At 32.4% G+C, this 16,062-nt stretch overlaps 1 protein-coding gene across 4 annotated transcripts in view; it reads left to right on the forward strand.

Moving 5' to 3' along the window:
• Positions 1 to 5,623: 5,623 nt before the first annotated feature.
• LOC134710006 (kelch domain-containing protein 1-like) overlaps positions 5,624 to 16,062 on the forward strand; it is a 35,162-nt gene continuing 24,723 nt past the window's right edge. Inside the window, exons 1-9 of one of the 4 annotated variants that reach the window (XM_063570142.1) lie at positions 5,641 to 5,760; positions 9,374 to 9,504; positions 10,181 to 10,251; positions 11,206 to 11,427; positions 11,859 to 11,946; positions 13,127 to 13,204; positions 14,625 to 14,764; positions 15,773 to 15,841; positions 15,994 to 16,037. In XM_063570142.1, coding sequence (XP_063426212.1) covers positions 9,403 to 9,504; positions 10,181 to 10,251; positions 11,206 to 11,427; positions 11,859 to 11,946; positions 13,127 to 13,204; positions 14,625 to 14,764; positions 15,773 to 15,841; positions 15,994 to 16,037 — 814 coding nt within the window. In that variant the 5' untranslated portion in view covers positions 5,641 to 5,760; positions 9,374 to 9,402. Of the gene's footprint in view, positions 5,761 to 9,373; positions 9,505 to 10,180; positions 10,252 to 10,302; positions 10,374 to 11,205; positions 11,428 to 11,858; positions 11,947 to 13,126; positions 13,205 to 14,624; positions 14,765 to 15,772; positions 15,886 to 15,993; positions 16,038 to 16,062 lie in introns of all 4 variants that reach the window. The other 3 variants (XM_063570139.1, XM_063570141.1, XM_063570140.1) reach the window with 3 other exon arrangements.

The raw sequence follows: 16,062 nt of genomic DNA on the forward strand, positions 1-16,062 counted from the left end.
ACAAACTATAACCATCATGTTTGTCAGGTTTCAAACCGTTCTTAACTTTGTACGGTGGTGTATAAGCACAACAAAAGAACACACTATAACCATCATGTTTGTCAGATTTCAAACCGTTCTTAACTTTGTACGGTGGTGTATAAGCACAACAAAAGAACATACTATAACCATCATGTTTGTCAGGTTTCAAACCGTTCTTAACTTTGTACGGTGGTGTATAAGCACAACAAAAGAACACACTATAACCATCATGTTTGTCAGGTTTCAAACCGTTCTTAACTTTGTACGGTGGTGTATAAGCACAACAAAAGAACACATTATAACCATCATGTTTGTCAGGTTTCAAACCGTTCTTAACTTTGTACGGTGGTGTATAAGCACAACAAAAGAACACACTATAACCATCATGTTTGTCAGGTTTCAAACCGTTCTTAACTTTGTACGGTGGTGTATAAGCACAACAAAAGAACACATTATAACCATCATGTTTGTCAGGTTTCAAACCGTTCTTAACTTTGTACGGTGGTGTATAAGCACAACAAAAGAACACACTATAACCATCATGTTTGTCAGGTTTCAAACCGTTCTTAACTTTGTACGGTGGTGTATAAGCACAACAAAAGAACACACTATAACCATCATGTTTGTCAGGTTTCAAACCGTTCTTAACTTTGTACGGTGGTGTATAAGCACAACAAAAGAACAAACTATAACCATCATGTTTGTCAGGTTTCAAACCGTTCTTAACTTTGTACGGTGGTGTATAAGCACAACAAAAGAACACACTATAACCATCATGTTTGTCAGGTATCAAACCGTTCTTAACTTTGTACGGTGGTGTATAAGCACAACAAAAGAACAAACTATAACCATCATGTTTGTCAGGTTTCAAACCGTTCTTAACTTTGGGCGGTGGTGTATAAGCACAACAAAAGAACAAACTATAACCATCATGTTTGTCAGGTTTCAAACCGTTCTTTACTTTGGACGGTGGTGTATAAGCACAACAAAAGAACAAACTATAACCATCATGTTTGTCAGGTTTCAAACCGTTCTTAACTTTGGACGGTGGTGTTAGAGCTCAATAAATAGCAACTGTAAATATCAGTTGAAAATCATGTTTGTGAACGCTTCAACTGTTCTTTACTTTAGACAGTGGTGTTGGAAAACAACAAAAGATCCAGTTAAGACGAGTGTATTATAAGTTGAAATAGGATAATGATAACATTGCAATCCAAAAATTGGATGTATTCTTTTAAACCTTTTAGTTCTACATTACAAAAAAATAAGAAGAAAACAACACACTATAAATGTCATGCGTCCGTAGCGCCTTTCTTGTTCTACCTTCATTAGGAAAGCCCAACTCCGAATATTAAAGTCAATGATGTATAAGAAACTGAACAGTTAGTTGATGTATGTTATGATCACCAGGCTTATCAAAACGAGTAAACTGTATGTGGTTATAAAAAGCTGCAATTATACGTGTACTCTTTTATACCACTATAACATTACTATTCTAGACGAATATTTTTAGTCGATGTGTGAATTGTTTTCCAGTTGTTGTCTTTTTTTTTGTCAGAAAAGTGTTTTTTTTTTTTTTTTTTATTTAAACTGAAGCAACTGAGATCAAATGGACTTATTCTATAGGATGGTCCATTATTTCAGTCATTGGCGATTTCAGCAATATTGCCTATAACTGGTAGATCATGTCCTGCTAATCTTTTTAATTTTTGAAAGTTATAATGTAGATGATAGGTACATGAATTTACACCCCAAAAATGGTAAAAAAATGTCAGTCAAGTTGAGCCGATAACTCTAATTAGGAACAGAGTTAGCAATTTCAGCAAATTTGAATTATTAGGAAATATTGTCTTGCTCATAATTTATGCTGTCCATAGTTCCTATCTATTTATTATAGTTCTCAAAATTATAGACAAAACACATTTTTGGCGTAAAACTCTTCATTTAAGGGTTATATTTCTGTAAAACTCATCTGTTTTGAAATTAATTTTAAACATTCACGCAAGACAAAATTGTGCGCGCAACAAGTGTAAAGAGCTTTAAATCTGCTCTCGCGAAACGTCAGTAAAAGTATTGGTAACTACAACAAACCCCAGATACAGATAAGTTGGAAGTGGGAGTAGGGAGAATGAACGAAAGTTGAGTCGCTGATGAAGACATTTTAGTAAACGCTCCCCTAGTGTCACATTTAAACAGCCCATGTAAGTCACCCCTTTAGATAAAAAGGGTTACATTTTGGCAATTTATTATCAATGCAATATGTAATTATGCATCACTTAATGCACGAACTGCACACGTAGGAATTATCGTTCACGCCCTAGCTGATTCAGTGCTTAATCAGAGATCAATTTAATATGATATGTGATCGGAATTCCTGGCTAATCGTTGCCAATTATTGAAATTGTAACTTTTTGTTTTATCGTCATATCGGAGTGAGTGTGCATATGATGACTAACTTTGATGTTTCTAAACCCTCCCTTTTGAAAAAGGAAAGAACAAGTATGCTAAGAAATGCAGAATGATTCAGATTAGGTTTTCCAGAGGATTTTTGCTTGATAGTGTTGTGGATTTGCCTAATTATTAATGTTTTACACTTTAAAAAGTTAAAACATTTAAAATATCATTTAAACAAAACAGTTAATCATTACGAAATATACCAAAAAGACAGATGATTGAAATTTACAAGAGTAGCCTCATTGATAGCATCAACCTCTTTTTAAGAAAAAAAACACTGGTTAAATCTATAGCAGCGGAATACTGGAAATATTTATATGATATAAAGAGAAATAAAATTGAGAATGGAAATGGGGAATGTGTCAAAGAGACAACAACCAGACCAAATAAAAAACAAACAACAGCAGAAGGTCACCAACAGGTCTTTAATGTAGCTAGAAATTCCCGCACCCGGAGGCGTCCTTCAGCTGGCCCCTAAACAAATATATACTAGTTCAGTTATAATGAACGCCATACTAATTTCCAAAATTGCACAAAGTTGTCTTTTGTTTAGACGTACTTATCAAATAATTATTTCTGTGATGAAAATATCATGTACTGTGTTACAACTCTAGATTCTACTGATGGAGAAATGTAAAACTAGGCCACTGAAAGCTGCACTTTTAGTTCGGTCTAGGTGGCCTTGTGGTCTAGAGCACTGTATACAATGCAGGCGAGGGAAGAACAAAAATTTTGTTTACACAAATTCGCAGATTTGACATGTTTTTAAGATAGGATAACATGTATTGACGTTTAGAAAATTGCAACGTGAAATGTAAAGTTCCGATTTGGGAAAAAGCTTCTTTTCCTGTCATGCAGGATTTTTTATGATAAAATAAACCAAAACAAATAAGGAAATATTTCCTATGAGTATGTACATCGTACATTTACTTTTTTCTGTAGAAATGTCGCTAAATTTAGAGAATTTTTTTTTTTTTTTATTGCAATTTAAGTAACGGTGTATTAAAAAAGCTTTGTGCATACGGGCCCTCAAACCTCTTAATTTCGATAGTATCCTAAACTCAAATTTATGAAAACAAGGAGATGTAGAATATTGCCAACGAGACAACTATCCGCCAGAGTCCAAATGCAGTTGATGAAAAGCAAATTCATTAAGATATATAAGAGCAAACTCTACCAAGAAAGATTTTGATAGAAAAAAATATTTCAATTTGAGATTTTAAGGTGACAAATTAAAAAAATAATAGACCGAAAATGATCGAGTTTTAGAATATGTAAGAATCTAAATAGGTTTGCATATAAACAATATTGTTAGAGTCTCGGTCTTTTCATAGGCATATCCAAGGGGAGGGGATACCTGGGGACAACCCGCCATCCGGCCTTTTTGCCGGTTGGAAAAAAATAGTTGATTATATAGGGAATCACTTAAGCCCCCTCCCCCGGGCAGCAATCCTTTTGTGCCAATAACCGTTTTTCAGGGGGTTTCATTTGCGCTAAAATTTTGTTTTTCAAATGTATCAATTGCGCCAATATTCGGAGCTCATTTGGGCCAATTTACCAGTCAACGGCCAATTCTCGCTTTAAAAAAAAGGCACTGGCTACGGTTACATGGAAATGTAACAATAATAAAAATATTATTGTTACATAGGAGACTAAATGCCGGAATGCAAAGTCGGGTAAGGAACCGATTAATTACGAATGTAACAATAATTACTGAGGCTACGATTACATAGCGTTATTGTTACATGAAAAATAGCAATATACGATGGGTCTTTTAAAATGTACTAGATAATAAAAATTAAAGACATTTATTTTATATTTACAATACATACAATTATTAAATACAAATTCTTTAATTATTTATTTGCAATAACATTTTCTACATATCCAGTAACTGGTTTTTGGAGCATATCTGAGTTCGACACATTTTTGGTGAAACCACTCCAAGCAGCCATCACACACCAGTGATGCCGCACTGTGAACGTCCGTATCACATACTGTACAGTTCCATTCTGCAATATCCCTTTTTGACAGTAATACGAGTAGGTGTGCAGTTAAATACTTAAAGTGAACACTTTTCTCAGCCCGAGTTCTCAACAACAAACCATTGGTCTATATTTTCGCCTTTGGCAATACTTATCTAAAGTTGTATCTTTAAAACACCAAAAACATTTATACGTTAAAAATTTAAACACCATTTGTTAACGATAATATTTATTATTTATCCTTATTACAAGTATTATTTCGTACATATGCAAGATTAAGGCAACAAAACTATACAAGATTTAAGTTTAATGATTGCTGGTTTTCATGTAACAATAACGCCATGTAACCGTAGCCTCAGTAATTATTGTTACATTCGTAAATAATCGGTTCCTTATCCGCCTTTGCATTCCGGCATTTAGTCTCCTATGTAACAATAATATTTTTATTATTGTTACATTTCCATGTAACCGTAGCCAGTGCCTTAAAAAACCCCGCCTAAAGCTAGAAATGTAAAATATGATGTGATGAATGATGATGATAATAATGACGATGATGGTGATGCTGCATGATGATGCAAAATGAAAGCTACGCCTAACCAGCAATATACAATTTAACACACCTTTTAATATAATGTTAGTCGATTCCGATACATTTTAGGAACGACCATTTAACTCCAACTACAGGGGGTTGTTTTTCTTTCCAAAAACAATGTTCTCAATCCCAATTTGACACAGAAAATATTGTGGTCAATTCGGCAATCAGAAGATGAAAAAAATCAATCTAGATTTTGACCATACCTTATAGTGTTCAATTTTGAAAGAAAATAATTTGATTGAAAAACAAAATTTAATGTTTTTGTTTTTTTGCGCGAAAAAATTTCTGACTCGGACAAAAATTCATAAACCCAACCTTTTTTTATAAGTTAAATAGTTGATCCTTACACGGCAGTCTTTTCATGAAACTTTGATGCGAAATAATATAGTACTAGCACATGTTTCTGGATTAGTCTATATATAATATTTATAGATGAAAAACTCAATTATTATAAAGAAAAACGGTTCCAAACTGATAAAGAAAAAAATGAGATTTTTTTTTTAATTTTCAAAACCTTGTAATACTTTCCGGAATTTTCGATTCTCCGTTATTACTTTGTAATTTATATAGAAAGCACTTCTTCCTTTTATTAAAAATCTGTCAACAAAAAGCACTTTGTCAGATCATTAGATGTATTTAAACATGTAAATCAACATCAGATCGTTACTTGTGTAATGGGTATAATTTGGACAATCATTATTCATGGTAAAATCTTTAATTGATTCTATTTATATGTAAATGTAATGTAATCAAACATCGCTGCAACAGCCACAGGACTTGTTTCTATCCATGGGCATGGGGACAATTTGGGATCACAGACGTTGAAAGTGGGTCTTCCCTTAGATAAAAACAAGTGCCTGTTCCTGGTATACACTTATAATTATATAGTCGAATTTATAATGGAGAGAAACAAGCTTATATACGGTAGATATGTGACACTATATATAATATTATAATCTAGTCCGAGATTACTCTGACGTCCTACGGCTGTTATGCCAGACAAGCTGGGGCCATGGGACGTCAGAGCTTGTCCCGTAACTAAAAGTGGATATTTGCCCACCCAAAATGGATGCGCTACTTCATCGCTTCTGAAGCCGACTGAGGGCCTTGGAATTATATAAATCGGGCATCAATCTCTTCATTTTTCATTTATCTTTTCATATATATGTTTCGCCTACCTGCCAACCTTTATTTTTCTATATTTTAACAGTTTTTACAGAGACCCATCGGTTTATGCATTATGCCTTTCATTTTCAAAGATTATCATGTGACCACGAGAAAACAGTGCAAATGACCATAATGTAACACCTCGTTCATTTCAATGCAAGTTACCTAAATGTCCGAGAGCTTCCGATTGTTATCGTGGTCGGAACTAGATGCTTACTACCGATCTCCTGTAAAGGAGGTAAAAAAGGTGGTTGCTTCTAAATGTTAACACATCGATCTCCTATAAAGGAGGTTGAAAGATATAAATATTTGCATATTTGAGTCTAGAGGCCACGAACTCTCTCGTAACTTGACGTCCATTTGAAAGTGAAAGTCAAAATGCACAATAACTGGATACATGTAGCTGTTGTATTTTTTTTTTGGAATGGAATTGAAATTTACGAACAAGTGTGAAAAACAAAATTTAAACATAATCAGGAATGTCCTCAACAAAATAGTCTTCGTCTCACACCGTAACTATATCGGGCCCAACTATATATAATACTTGAGCTATTTTTTTTTATATGTTTCTTCAGGAATTATTAAATTTTTATGCTTGAAAGGGAATTTCAGGTCCTTTGTGCCCTTATCAAACTTCTTTCGGTTCCTTAGTGTTCCTTTGTGCACAAAGGAGGTTCTTTGCAGTGTTTTTAGAGACCGCTATTTGACCAATGATGTTTAAAAAAAAACAGAACGAAGTTATGTCATCTTTCCTTATTGTTTAATGTCACATGAATGTAATTATAATTAAGTCTGTTTCAATTGGCAAGAATACCCCTAAAGCGGAAAAGCAGTTTGTTCTTTGAATTACTGTCATTTAATATCAAGAAAGAAAATAAATCCTGAAATTGACTTAAAACTTTGATACTCTATAGTTTTCCTGGAAAATATTCACATCCCTTAGGGATTATTAGTGTACGTCCAGTTGCATACATATTACATGCATGTCGGAACAATTGTGATGATGACGAATTTCTTCCTTTATTTGAGAACAATCTAATTGATATATAAATGTCCATAACTTTGATGAGCCAAAGAAAGTTATATATCGACCTGTATTTAAATCTATTCTTCTTCTTCTTTTGGTATACAATAGTCTTTCGACATTTGATGATTACATACTGTTGGCATACATGGACTAGTCTATTAACAAAACTTTTACCCCAATTAACACAAAATGTATGTTTCTTTCTTATGTACAATGTATACATGTATATTTGAATTTGCGCTATACATGTAGTTCCGTAACTTATTATCCAGGTTTATATACGAATAGTCAACAAGTGCGTACATTTTTTTAAATCAATATTTCTGATATGGTCCGATCTGTCCTTCACCAATGACAACGAGTATAGATTACATTTTACCAAATTTAACCTTGGAAAAAATATGTGTACAGAATTTTATTTCATCAAATCTGTTGTTTATTTTAAGGTATAATTTATATTTTTAAAAATACTTTTCTTTACACCAGAAATGTTATCCATAAACAAGCGTATGCGTTTAGTAATGACTAGTATATTATATCACTTTCAGACACACAAGATAGAGATGCATATCATGCATATTATACACCTAATAGTTCAAAATGGAAAGTTATAAGTTATTGGCCGTGTACACTAATCAATACCCTAAGAAGTGAAACGATGCATAAATTTGCAAGCTCCACAGGAAATCGCTTGAATGCCTGGACGTGTCACCTCACCCCCCTGCAATACCTTTTGGGAGTTATACATTTAGCCATGCGGGTGATCAGTGGAGCGAATATCCTAATTAATTTGAATAAAGTTTATTACATAAAAGTATTATGAACTAATTAGATTTCCGAAAACAATTCAAGTTTCACGGAACACTTATTTATGATTTGAAATTTTTACTTTTTAACTAATTCCAATATTATCATTATTGTTAAAAATAACAGATCATGGTTATTAAAAAAAAAAGATAAGAAAATTTTCCGTATCAACTTAGTTAACTAGTGGGATAAAACAACCGTACGATTGACAAGATATCGACACGCAATTACGACTACATCAGGTTACTGTAGTTTTGGTCCTTAGACATATCGGGGGCGCAAATTGGAGAAGGTAACAAAATGGCCGACCGCAGAGAATTGATACTCTAAATTTTAAATCGATGGTGATCTCTTATCGAGCAGAATAAAACTTTAATATCTCTGAATTTGAGCATTTTTATACAGAATGAACATAATATCAATTTTTGATTTTTTTGCGAAGTTTCCCTTTAAATCAAGTAAATGTTCTAAACTCAAAAGTAGTCCAACTGGTTAATAAGAACTATTAACAGTAAATGTTAAATATAAACAAAACTGAAAACAGTCAAACAATTTACAAATGTATATTTATCATAATCATTATTTTCAGTTTCTTTCTGCTTATCTTTCTGCATTTTGAGTTGAACCTGTAAAATATTAAAAAAAAAGTTGTAATTTTGTGATACATAAATCTTTTAGATTTTAAACAAAGCAAATAATTAATAAAATTGAGAATGGAAATGGGGAATGTGTCAAAGAGACAACAACCCGACCAAATAAAAAAAACAACAGCAGAAGGTCACCAACAGGTCTTCAATGTAGCGAGAAATTCCCGCACCTGGAGGCATCCTTCAACTGTTTACACTAAACTTCTATAAAACTCAGTAATCAACATTTGTTGAACTTAATTTACAAGAATTGTGCTCAATAACTCCCTTTTGAAGTTTATTTGATAAACCAAAAGTCATCTTTTATTGTTAAAATACATCTAACACATGTAAGATTATGACACTGATTGTGTTCTATAGATTTTTTTGACTAACAGGGAATCTCCTTGTTAATCACGTGATAATGTTCTTTAGAAAGTAGAGTAATCATACAACACTTGGATTTGAGATTATAGCTTGGGAATAAAGTTATTGAGGTCGTTGGAAATTAGACAAATCACCCTAATATGCCATGCAAATTTGCCTAGGGTAGAAAAACTGATTGTGTTTTGAACAATTATAACACTCGTTGAAGAGTAAAAATGGCAGTTTTAGTCAATATGGTTGTATCACCACTAACTATTAAGTTATCTTTTCCATTTATTAAGAATATTTTTTTCTCTTTTTGCAGAGAAAAAAAGAGGATGATTTGAATGTGACATGAGTCAGATATCTCGGACAAAGTGTAAAGAAGCCACACCCAGGTGTGGACATGTTGCTGCTAGTTATGGCCAGTATATGATTGTATGGGGTGGATATTCTGTATGTATTCAAGTTTTTACTGAATATTTTAGTAATAAGTTTGGATATTAAACAAAACAAATAAGGACATTAAGTTTCAGAAAACAATGTGCAGAAAGAAAGATAAGATAGTTTCATATTCTGTGATAAAAACACAAACATATTTTAGCATCCCTCTTGTTCTGTTTTCAATAAGCCATAGGATAATAGGTATCAAATTATCAATGCATGTTTTATGTCTAAAGGGGGATAACTCTATTTAAAATATATATGTTATATGATTGACAATGCAATACTGTGGATTCATTTATTTTCATGGGTATCAATTTTCGTGGATTGCTGAAAACTTCTCATATTCGTGGATATTTGATTTCATGTTTTTGCCAATCTCTCTATTCAAAGTCTATCGAAAATATGTTAATTTGTTGAACATTTGAGTTCATTGTTCACCTGTACCCACAAAACCCACGAAAATTGGTATCCATTGAAAAATAATGAATACACTGTAGTCTGTAAAAATAAAGTATTATCGTGTCATGCATATAATGAATGAATGCATGTAATGATGTATAATTGAAGTGTGAAGCCATATTACCATGTTTGTATCATTATCTTATTTTTTAGAAAGCATGTTATATATATTGTTCCCTAAAATCTACATACACATCATACATGTATTTGATCATATATTTTTCAGATAGAAAATAATTTTCAGTATTACTTAGCAGCCAAAGAATTGTGGATTTACAACACAGAAAATAAAGTTTGGTAGGTTAGCTTGTAATATCTTAAACAAACAATTATTATTTTTATTTTCAGTCAGTAAATAATTTTGAGTTTTATCTGCCAGCTAATGAATTGTGGGTTTACAGTACAGAGAATAACATCTGGTAGGTTCTTAAAAGTGGTAAACAAACAGAATGTCACAGGACAAAATTTTACAGGACAGAAAGTCTCAAATTTGATAGGACAAAAAGTCACAGGACAAATGTTACAAATAAATTGTTGAAAATTGTTTGAATATTTGTAAGAAAAAAAACTTGAAATATTTACATTTTATTACATATATATATTTATTTTACAGTTTAGGAAATTGTTTTCTTGTTTAAAGAAAATAATCTCAAAAACTGAATTGTGACTTTTTACTGTGACTTTTTGTCTTGTCCTGCATTCCTTTAAAGCTAATATATAGCACTAGTCAAGGAAAAAAATAAAAACATTTGGATATGGATCACCATTACCATTTGTAGGAGCACCAGGCTTAAATTTAATATTCAAACATCATGTTTATTATGTCCTCCACCACATTTCAAAAGTAAATAGATTGCAGTAACATATTTTATATTCTGTGAAAAGTTCATTATGTTTACTACAATGTATGAAATATGGTGAATCCAAAGTTTTACTTAATAACTTACTTACTAGATATCCCCAACACAATTATGTCATCAGCAATTCAGAAATCTTATTAATGTAATCAGCAGAGCCTACTGGGATGTACATAGACAGCTGATTTCATTATCTACCTTGTTGCATGTAGGGACTTACACAAAATATAAAATATATTTTAATATTGGAAATGAAAAATTGCTTTTAAAATTTATTAAGACTTAACTCTGAATAATTTTTTTTACCTCCAAGAGAAAAAAAAAAGTTTCATAATACATGTATGATTATTTAGAGTAACCGCCCTTTTAAGTTTTATTCATTTTATCATTTTAGGCATTGTATGAAAACTGACCCTCAACTATGCCCTTTTGAACTCTCTGGTGCCTGTGCTTGTTGCTATGGAGATTCTATGTACGTATTTGGAGGTCACAACAGCTTTGGAAACAGCAATGAACTATACACACTAGATTTAAAGACTTATACATGGCACCTTCTTGAATCTGACCAATCACCAAGTCCGAGAGATAAAGCTGTGGCCTGGTTCTATAATAAAAAGTAAGAATACCTCAAATAAACAGTTGCCATGGCTGCATTTGAATTAATGTTAAGTTTGCCTGCTTTGTGACAAGGATATAGAGCTGTTATGCATGAAAGAAATGTTGCAAAAAAATATTTTTTTTACTTGAATCTGAAAAGATGAAATCACTGAAACACAGGCTAATTTTGATGGCATGAATTCCACTACAAACAAGCTTAAATGGGGCACTAAACTTTATTCTATAATAAAAGGTGTCACTATTAATAAAAAAATAATTGAACATGCATGAGCTATTTGCCACAGGAATGACAGGATGGGAAGTAAAGAACAATCAATTGATATTTATCAGTTCAGTTTTAGACTGCTTTTTGTTGTATTGTCATTGATGACAGATGGTTTGTTGAAAACATTATGCATGTCTTAATTTCATGTCAATGTTATTTTTCAGGTTTTATTGCTTCAGTGGATTTGGTCCATCTACAAGTGGTCACATGACAGATAATGGAGCGTATGTTGAGGATTCAGAGAATACTGTTGTAAGTACCAGTAGAAACTAAGTAGTGGGTACCAGTCTAAAAGTGATTATCTGACTTCACATATCCCTGATGGGGTGAGAAATAAAGAAGTTTCAAGTTATGTTTCACTTCAGGTTCCTCCCCACAGTTGGGTACCAGTCTCAGCTCTGGTAGTGGTTGCATATGCAGTCTTTGTATTTAGCTGACAGTTTCAGTTTCTGTAGAAAACACAAGTGATCAAGCTAAAATCACTCTCGTCTTGTTGGTTGAATCACTTTTAATCAGGTTGATTTCTGGTGATTAAAGGTGAAGGTGATTTAGGAACTTATGTTTTAATTCATAACCTCAACCGAACATAAAACATTTATCAATATAATATAAAACTCTCACATGGGAGTAGCCAATTGCAAAATTCATGAAATTTTAATTCAGGTAATAAGTACACGTAATTCATTATATATCAATGAGAATTATGAAAATTGTCTTGTCTCTAACTAGCACTGCAACAATTACATCAATATTTGCGACTCTTCTTGGACTATCAACCTGTAAATATATAATTTTCATAATTATTTATTTGGAAAAAAGCATCTAGAGCACTTGACTGCAATGACTCAAATGACTTTAACTACTATCAAACCACCCGTGCATGAAATTCTTCCCGCATACTTTATATATCCAATCAAACAGACCTTTCTATAAATAGCATAAACACATGTTCCTTACCAAACAAAACAAACTAGCATCAATATATGTACAACTTTGATAAATATAAATATATATCAAATGATGAAAGTGGGAAATTTTAGAAGGGGACTTAATTTGCGACAAATTTTTATCTGGAAATTATAGCAGATAGCTGGAAAATAAAAATGTAATCATTATTTGACAAAAAGTATATCAGATAGATGGAAAATGGAAGTTTTTAAGATATACCAAAATGCCACTGAGAAAGATTTACAATAAGAAAACATTAATTCCTTTACACAATACTAATTGCATTACAGGTAAAAATGAAAATATCAAAATCACAGTGATCAAAATGGAATGCATGTTTTACTAGGTGAGCCATTCAGGCTCTTATACAACAAATGGAAGTTTTTAACGACCTAGACTGGCTATACAGCCCTTGCACGGTCAGAAGAATCTTATGAGACTCTTGTTCTCAATTTACCTTGTCAACAATTGTTTTCAATTGTAGTTTCCCAGGAGAGGTTGGAACAATCAGCTGTGTGTATATGACACAGTAAATAAAGAATGGACAAATCCTAAATGCAAGGTAATAACTGTAACTTATCACATATTTGTTATAGATACCTTATGTTTTGCATATGCAATAACCTCAAAATTGCTCCGGGCAAAAAAGATTTTATTGATATTGACGTCACGTCATGGTATCCTGAAGGACACTTTTGTGATAAAATGTTTACGATTTTTACCTGATATGTTTCATCTATAACTTTTGGACTTGTTTGAATCTCCGTCTATTTCTGTAATTTATTCTTACATACTTTTGATTTTTTAACCCTGTATGCTTACATTGCCTATGTAAATTTTTAAATTGTTTGTATGCACATTGAACGACAAATTTATGTGACGTTTAAAACTTTTCTGACGTCAGACACTCAAATCAATCAATGTGTTAGTAGATAGTAGATGTTTTTGTGTCCTGTTAAATTTTTCCTTTTAAAATTGTTAATTGATAGTTCGTCCTCTCTTTACTAACACGTTCTCTGTTCTCTGTGTCCTGTTAAATTGTTATACGATGATGACTGATGTACCCATATTTTGACTATTTTATTTATTGTGAAGGTTTATTTAATGCATCATGTAAATGTAGCGGAATTTGATGAGACTGTTATTAAAGTGAGAGGGTTAGCGCTATAGAACCAGGTTTAATCCACCATTTTCTACGTTTTGAAAATGCCTGTACCAAGTCAGGAATATGACAGTTCTTGTCCATTCGTTTTTGATGCATTTTGTTATTTGATTTTGCCATGTGATTATGGACTTTCCAAATTGATTTTCCTCTGAGTTCAGTATTTTTGTGATTTTACTTTTTCTTTAAATTGTTATAATTGATTTTTTTTTTCTCTTTTCTGCAGAACTTAAAGATGTGATAAATAGATTATAACATTATTTTCCATATTGGCCCTGGTATCATCCCTCGACCCATAATGTCCCTCGGCTAAAGACTCGAGGCTGATATGGAAGTCTAAGGATGATACCAGGGCCAATATGGAAAAGGGCATGTTATAATCTATACTTCTTGGTTAATATATCATTATGGGAGAGGGGTAAATCTTATCTTGGACAATCTTAGACTTAATTGACCCAAATGACTATATATATAAAAATAAGGAGAGGTTCCAATGAGACAACTATCCACCAAAGTTCAATGAAGTGAATATAAACAGTCATAGGATACCATCCGACCTTCAACTATGACAAAACCCTGAAAGGTATGGTCGGCTATAAAAGGCCCTGACATGATTTGACTAAGTCTAAAGTATTTATTATTTTGTAAGAAATACAAGTCCTATAGATTTTCTGTCTGAATATGCCAGATTTAAAATTTTAAGCGTTAGAAATATTGCATATATGCATTACACTGCAAATGTAGAAACACTGAAAAAGATATGATTAATAATAAGCATAATTTGTGGTTGTAGCATTTATTATGATCACTTTATTGCCAGGGTGATGTCCCTTTACCAAGAGCAGCTTCATCAGCAGCTAGAATAGGTTCTGATGTGTATTTATTTGGAGGAAGACATAAAACCACACGGATGAATGATCTACATTGTATAGATTTAGAAACCTTGACATGGTCAGGAGAGTAAGTTGTCATGAATTTATTATTTAATAGGTTTTTGTTTTGCCTTAATGTTGTCTAAAAGTGAGACATTGGTATGCTGTTTCTAGCTTCAGCAGTGATGTGGCCATCAAAGATGTAAAAGTTTGTGATTAGGTCTAGTTAATGGTGAACAACTAGTGGTAGGTCAATGATAATTGGTATGCAGTTGTATTAGCTTTGGCACATCTCATTTCCAAGGAGACTATTTGGCCCTGCCCCCTCAGTCGTGGTCTATTGATGTATTAGTTTGTGATTAGATCAGTTGATGGTGAACCCCTTATTTCAAGTCTCCAATTCCATGGAGATTATATAATCCCAAACCCTCATTATGTTTTTTTGACTTTGAAACTGTTACATAGTTTACCAGTCAATGGTTAGGTTTGTTTAAAGGGCATGACTAATGATAAGTCAATTATATTTGAAATGCAGTTGTATAAGCATTTGTATTTCTCATTTCCATGAAGATTGTTCAGCCATGTGCCTTCAGTCAGGGTTCATTGACTTTGAATATTTGCATAACTTGCAAAGTGCTGCTTTTTTAATTTTAACATTTGCATTATCAAAAATACTAAAAGGGGAGGCCTCTTTCTGTGTTAATAGTTTATATAACATAATCAGATAATATCTAATTGGGCAATGTTTTGATAGTAAAGGATAATATATTATAGAGTTTTTAACAATAGGACCAAAGTCCCTGCTTTTATAAAAATATAATATCCATTGCACAGATAGTAAAAATACATAATGAGACACAATTAACACCATTCAAAACAATTTTATTAATTTTTCATTATAAATCTTAATTTTAAACTAATAGTTATAGTAGTTATCAAAAGTACCAGGGTTATAATTTTATACGCCAGACGCGCGTTTCGTCTACATAAGACTCATCAGTGACGCTCAGATATAGACCTGAAATTGTCTATTTTATATTTAATGAAACAACCAAAAATATTTATCAATCAACAAAATATGTTTGTTTATTTGTAGATTAAGGACAGAGGGTTGTCTCCCTTGTGGAAGGTCATGGCATACATTGACTGCAATACCAAATAATAGGTTATTTTTATATGGAGGCTTTGATCAAAATAATACACCACTTAGTAAGTGATCTTTAAATAAAGGCAACAGTATATATACCGCTGTTCAATAGAGGGTTGTCTCCCTTGCGGAAGGTCATGGCATACATTGACCGCAATACCAAATAATAGGTTATTTTTATACGGAGGCTTTGATCAGAATAATACACCACTTAGTAAGTGATCTTTAAATAAAGGCAA

The sequence above is a fragment of the Mytilus trossulus genome, chromosome 3, assembly GCF_036588685.1.
Source record: "Mytilus trossulus isolate FHL-02 chromosome 3, PNRI_Mtr1.1.1.hap1, whole genome shotgun sequence".
In the NCBI taxonomy this organism is placed as follows: domain Eukaryota; kingdom Metazoa; phylum Mollusca; class Bivalvia; order Mytilida; family Mytilidae; genus Mytilus; species Mytilus trossulus.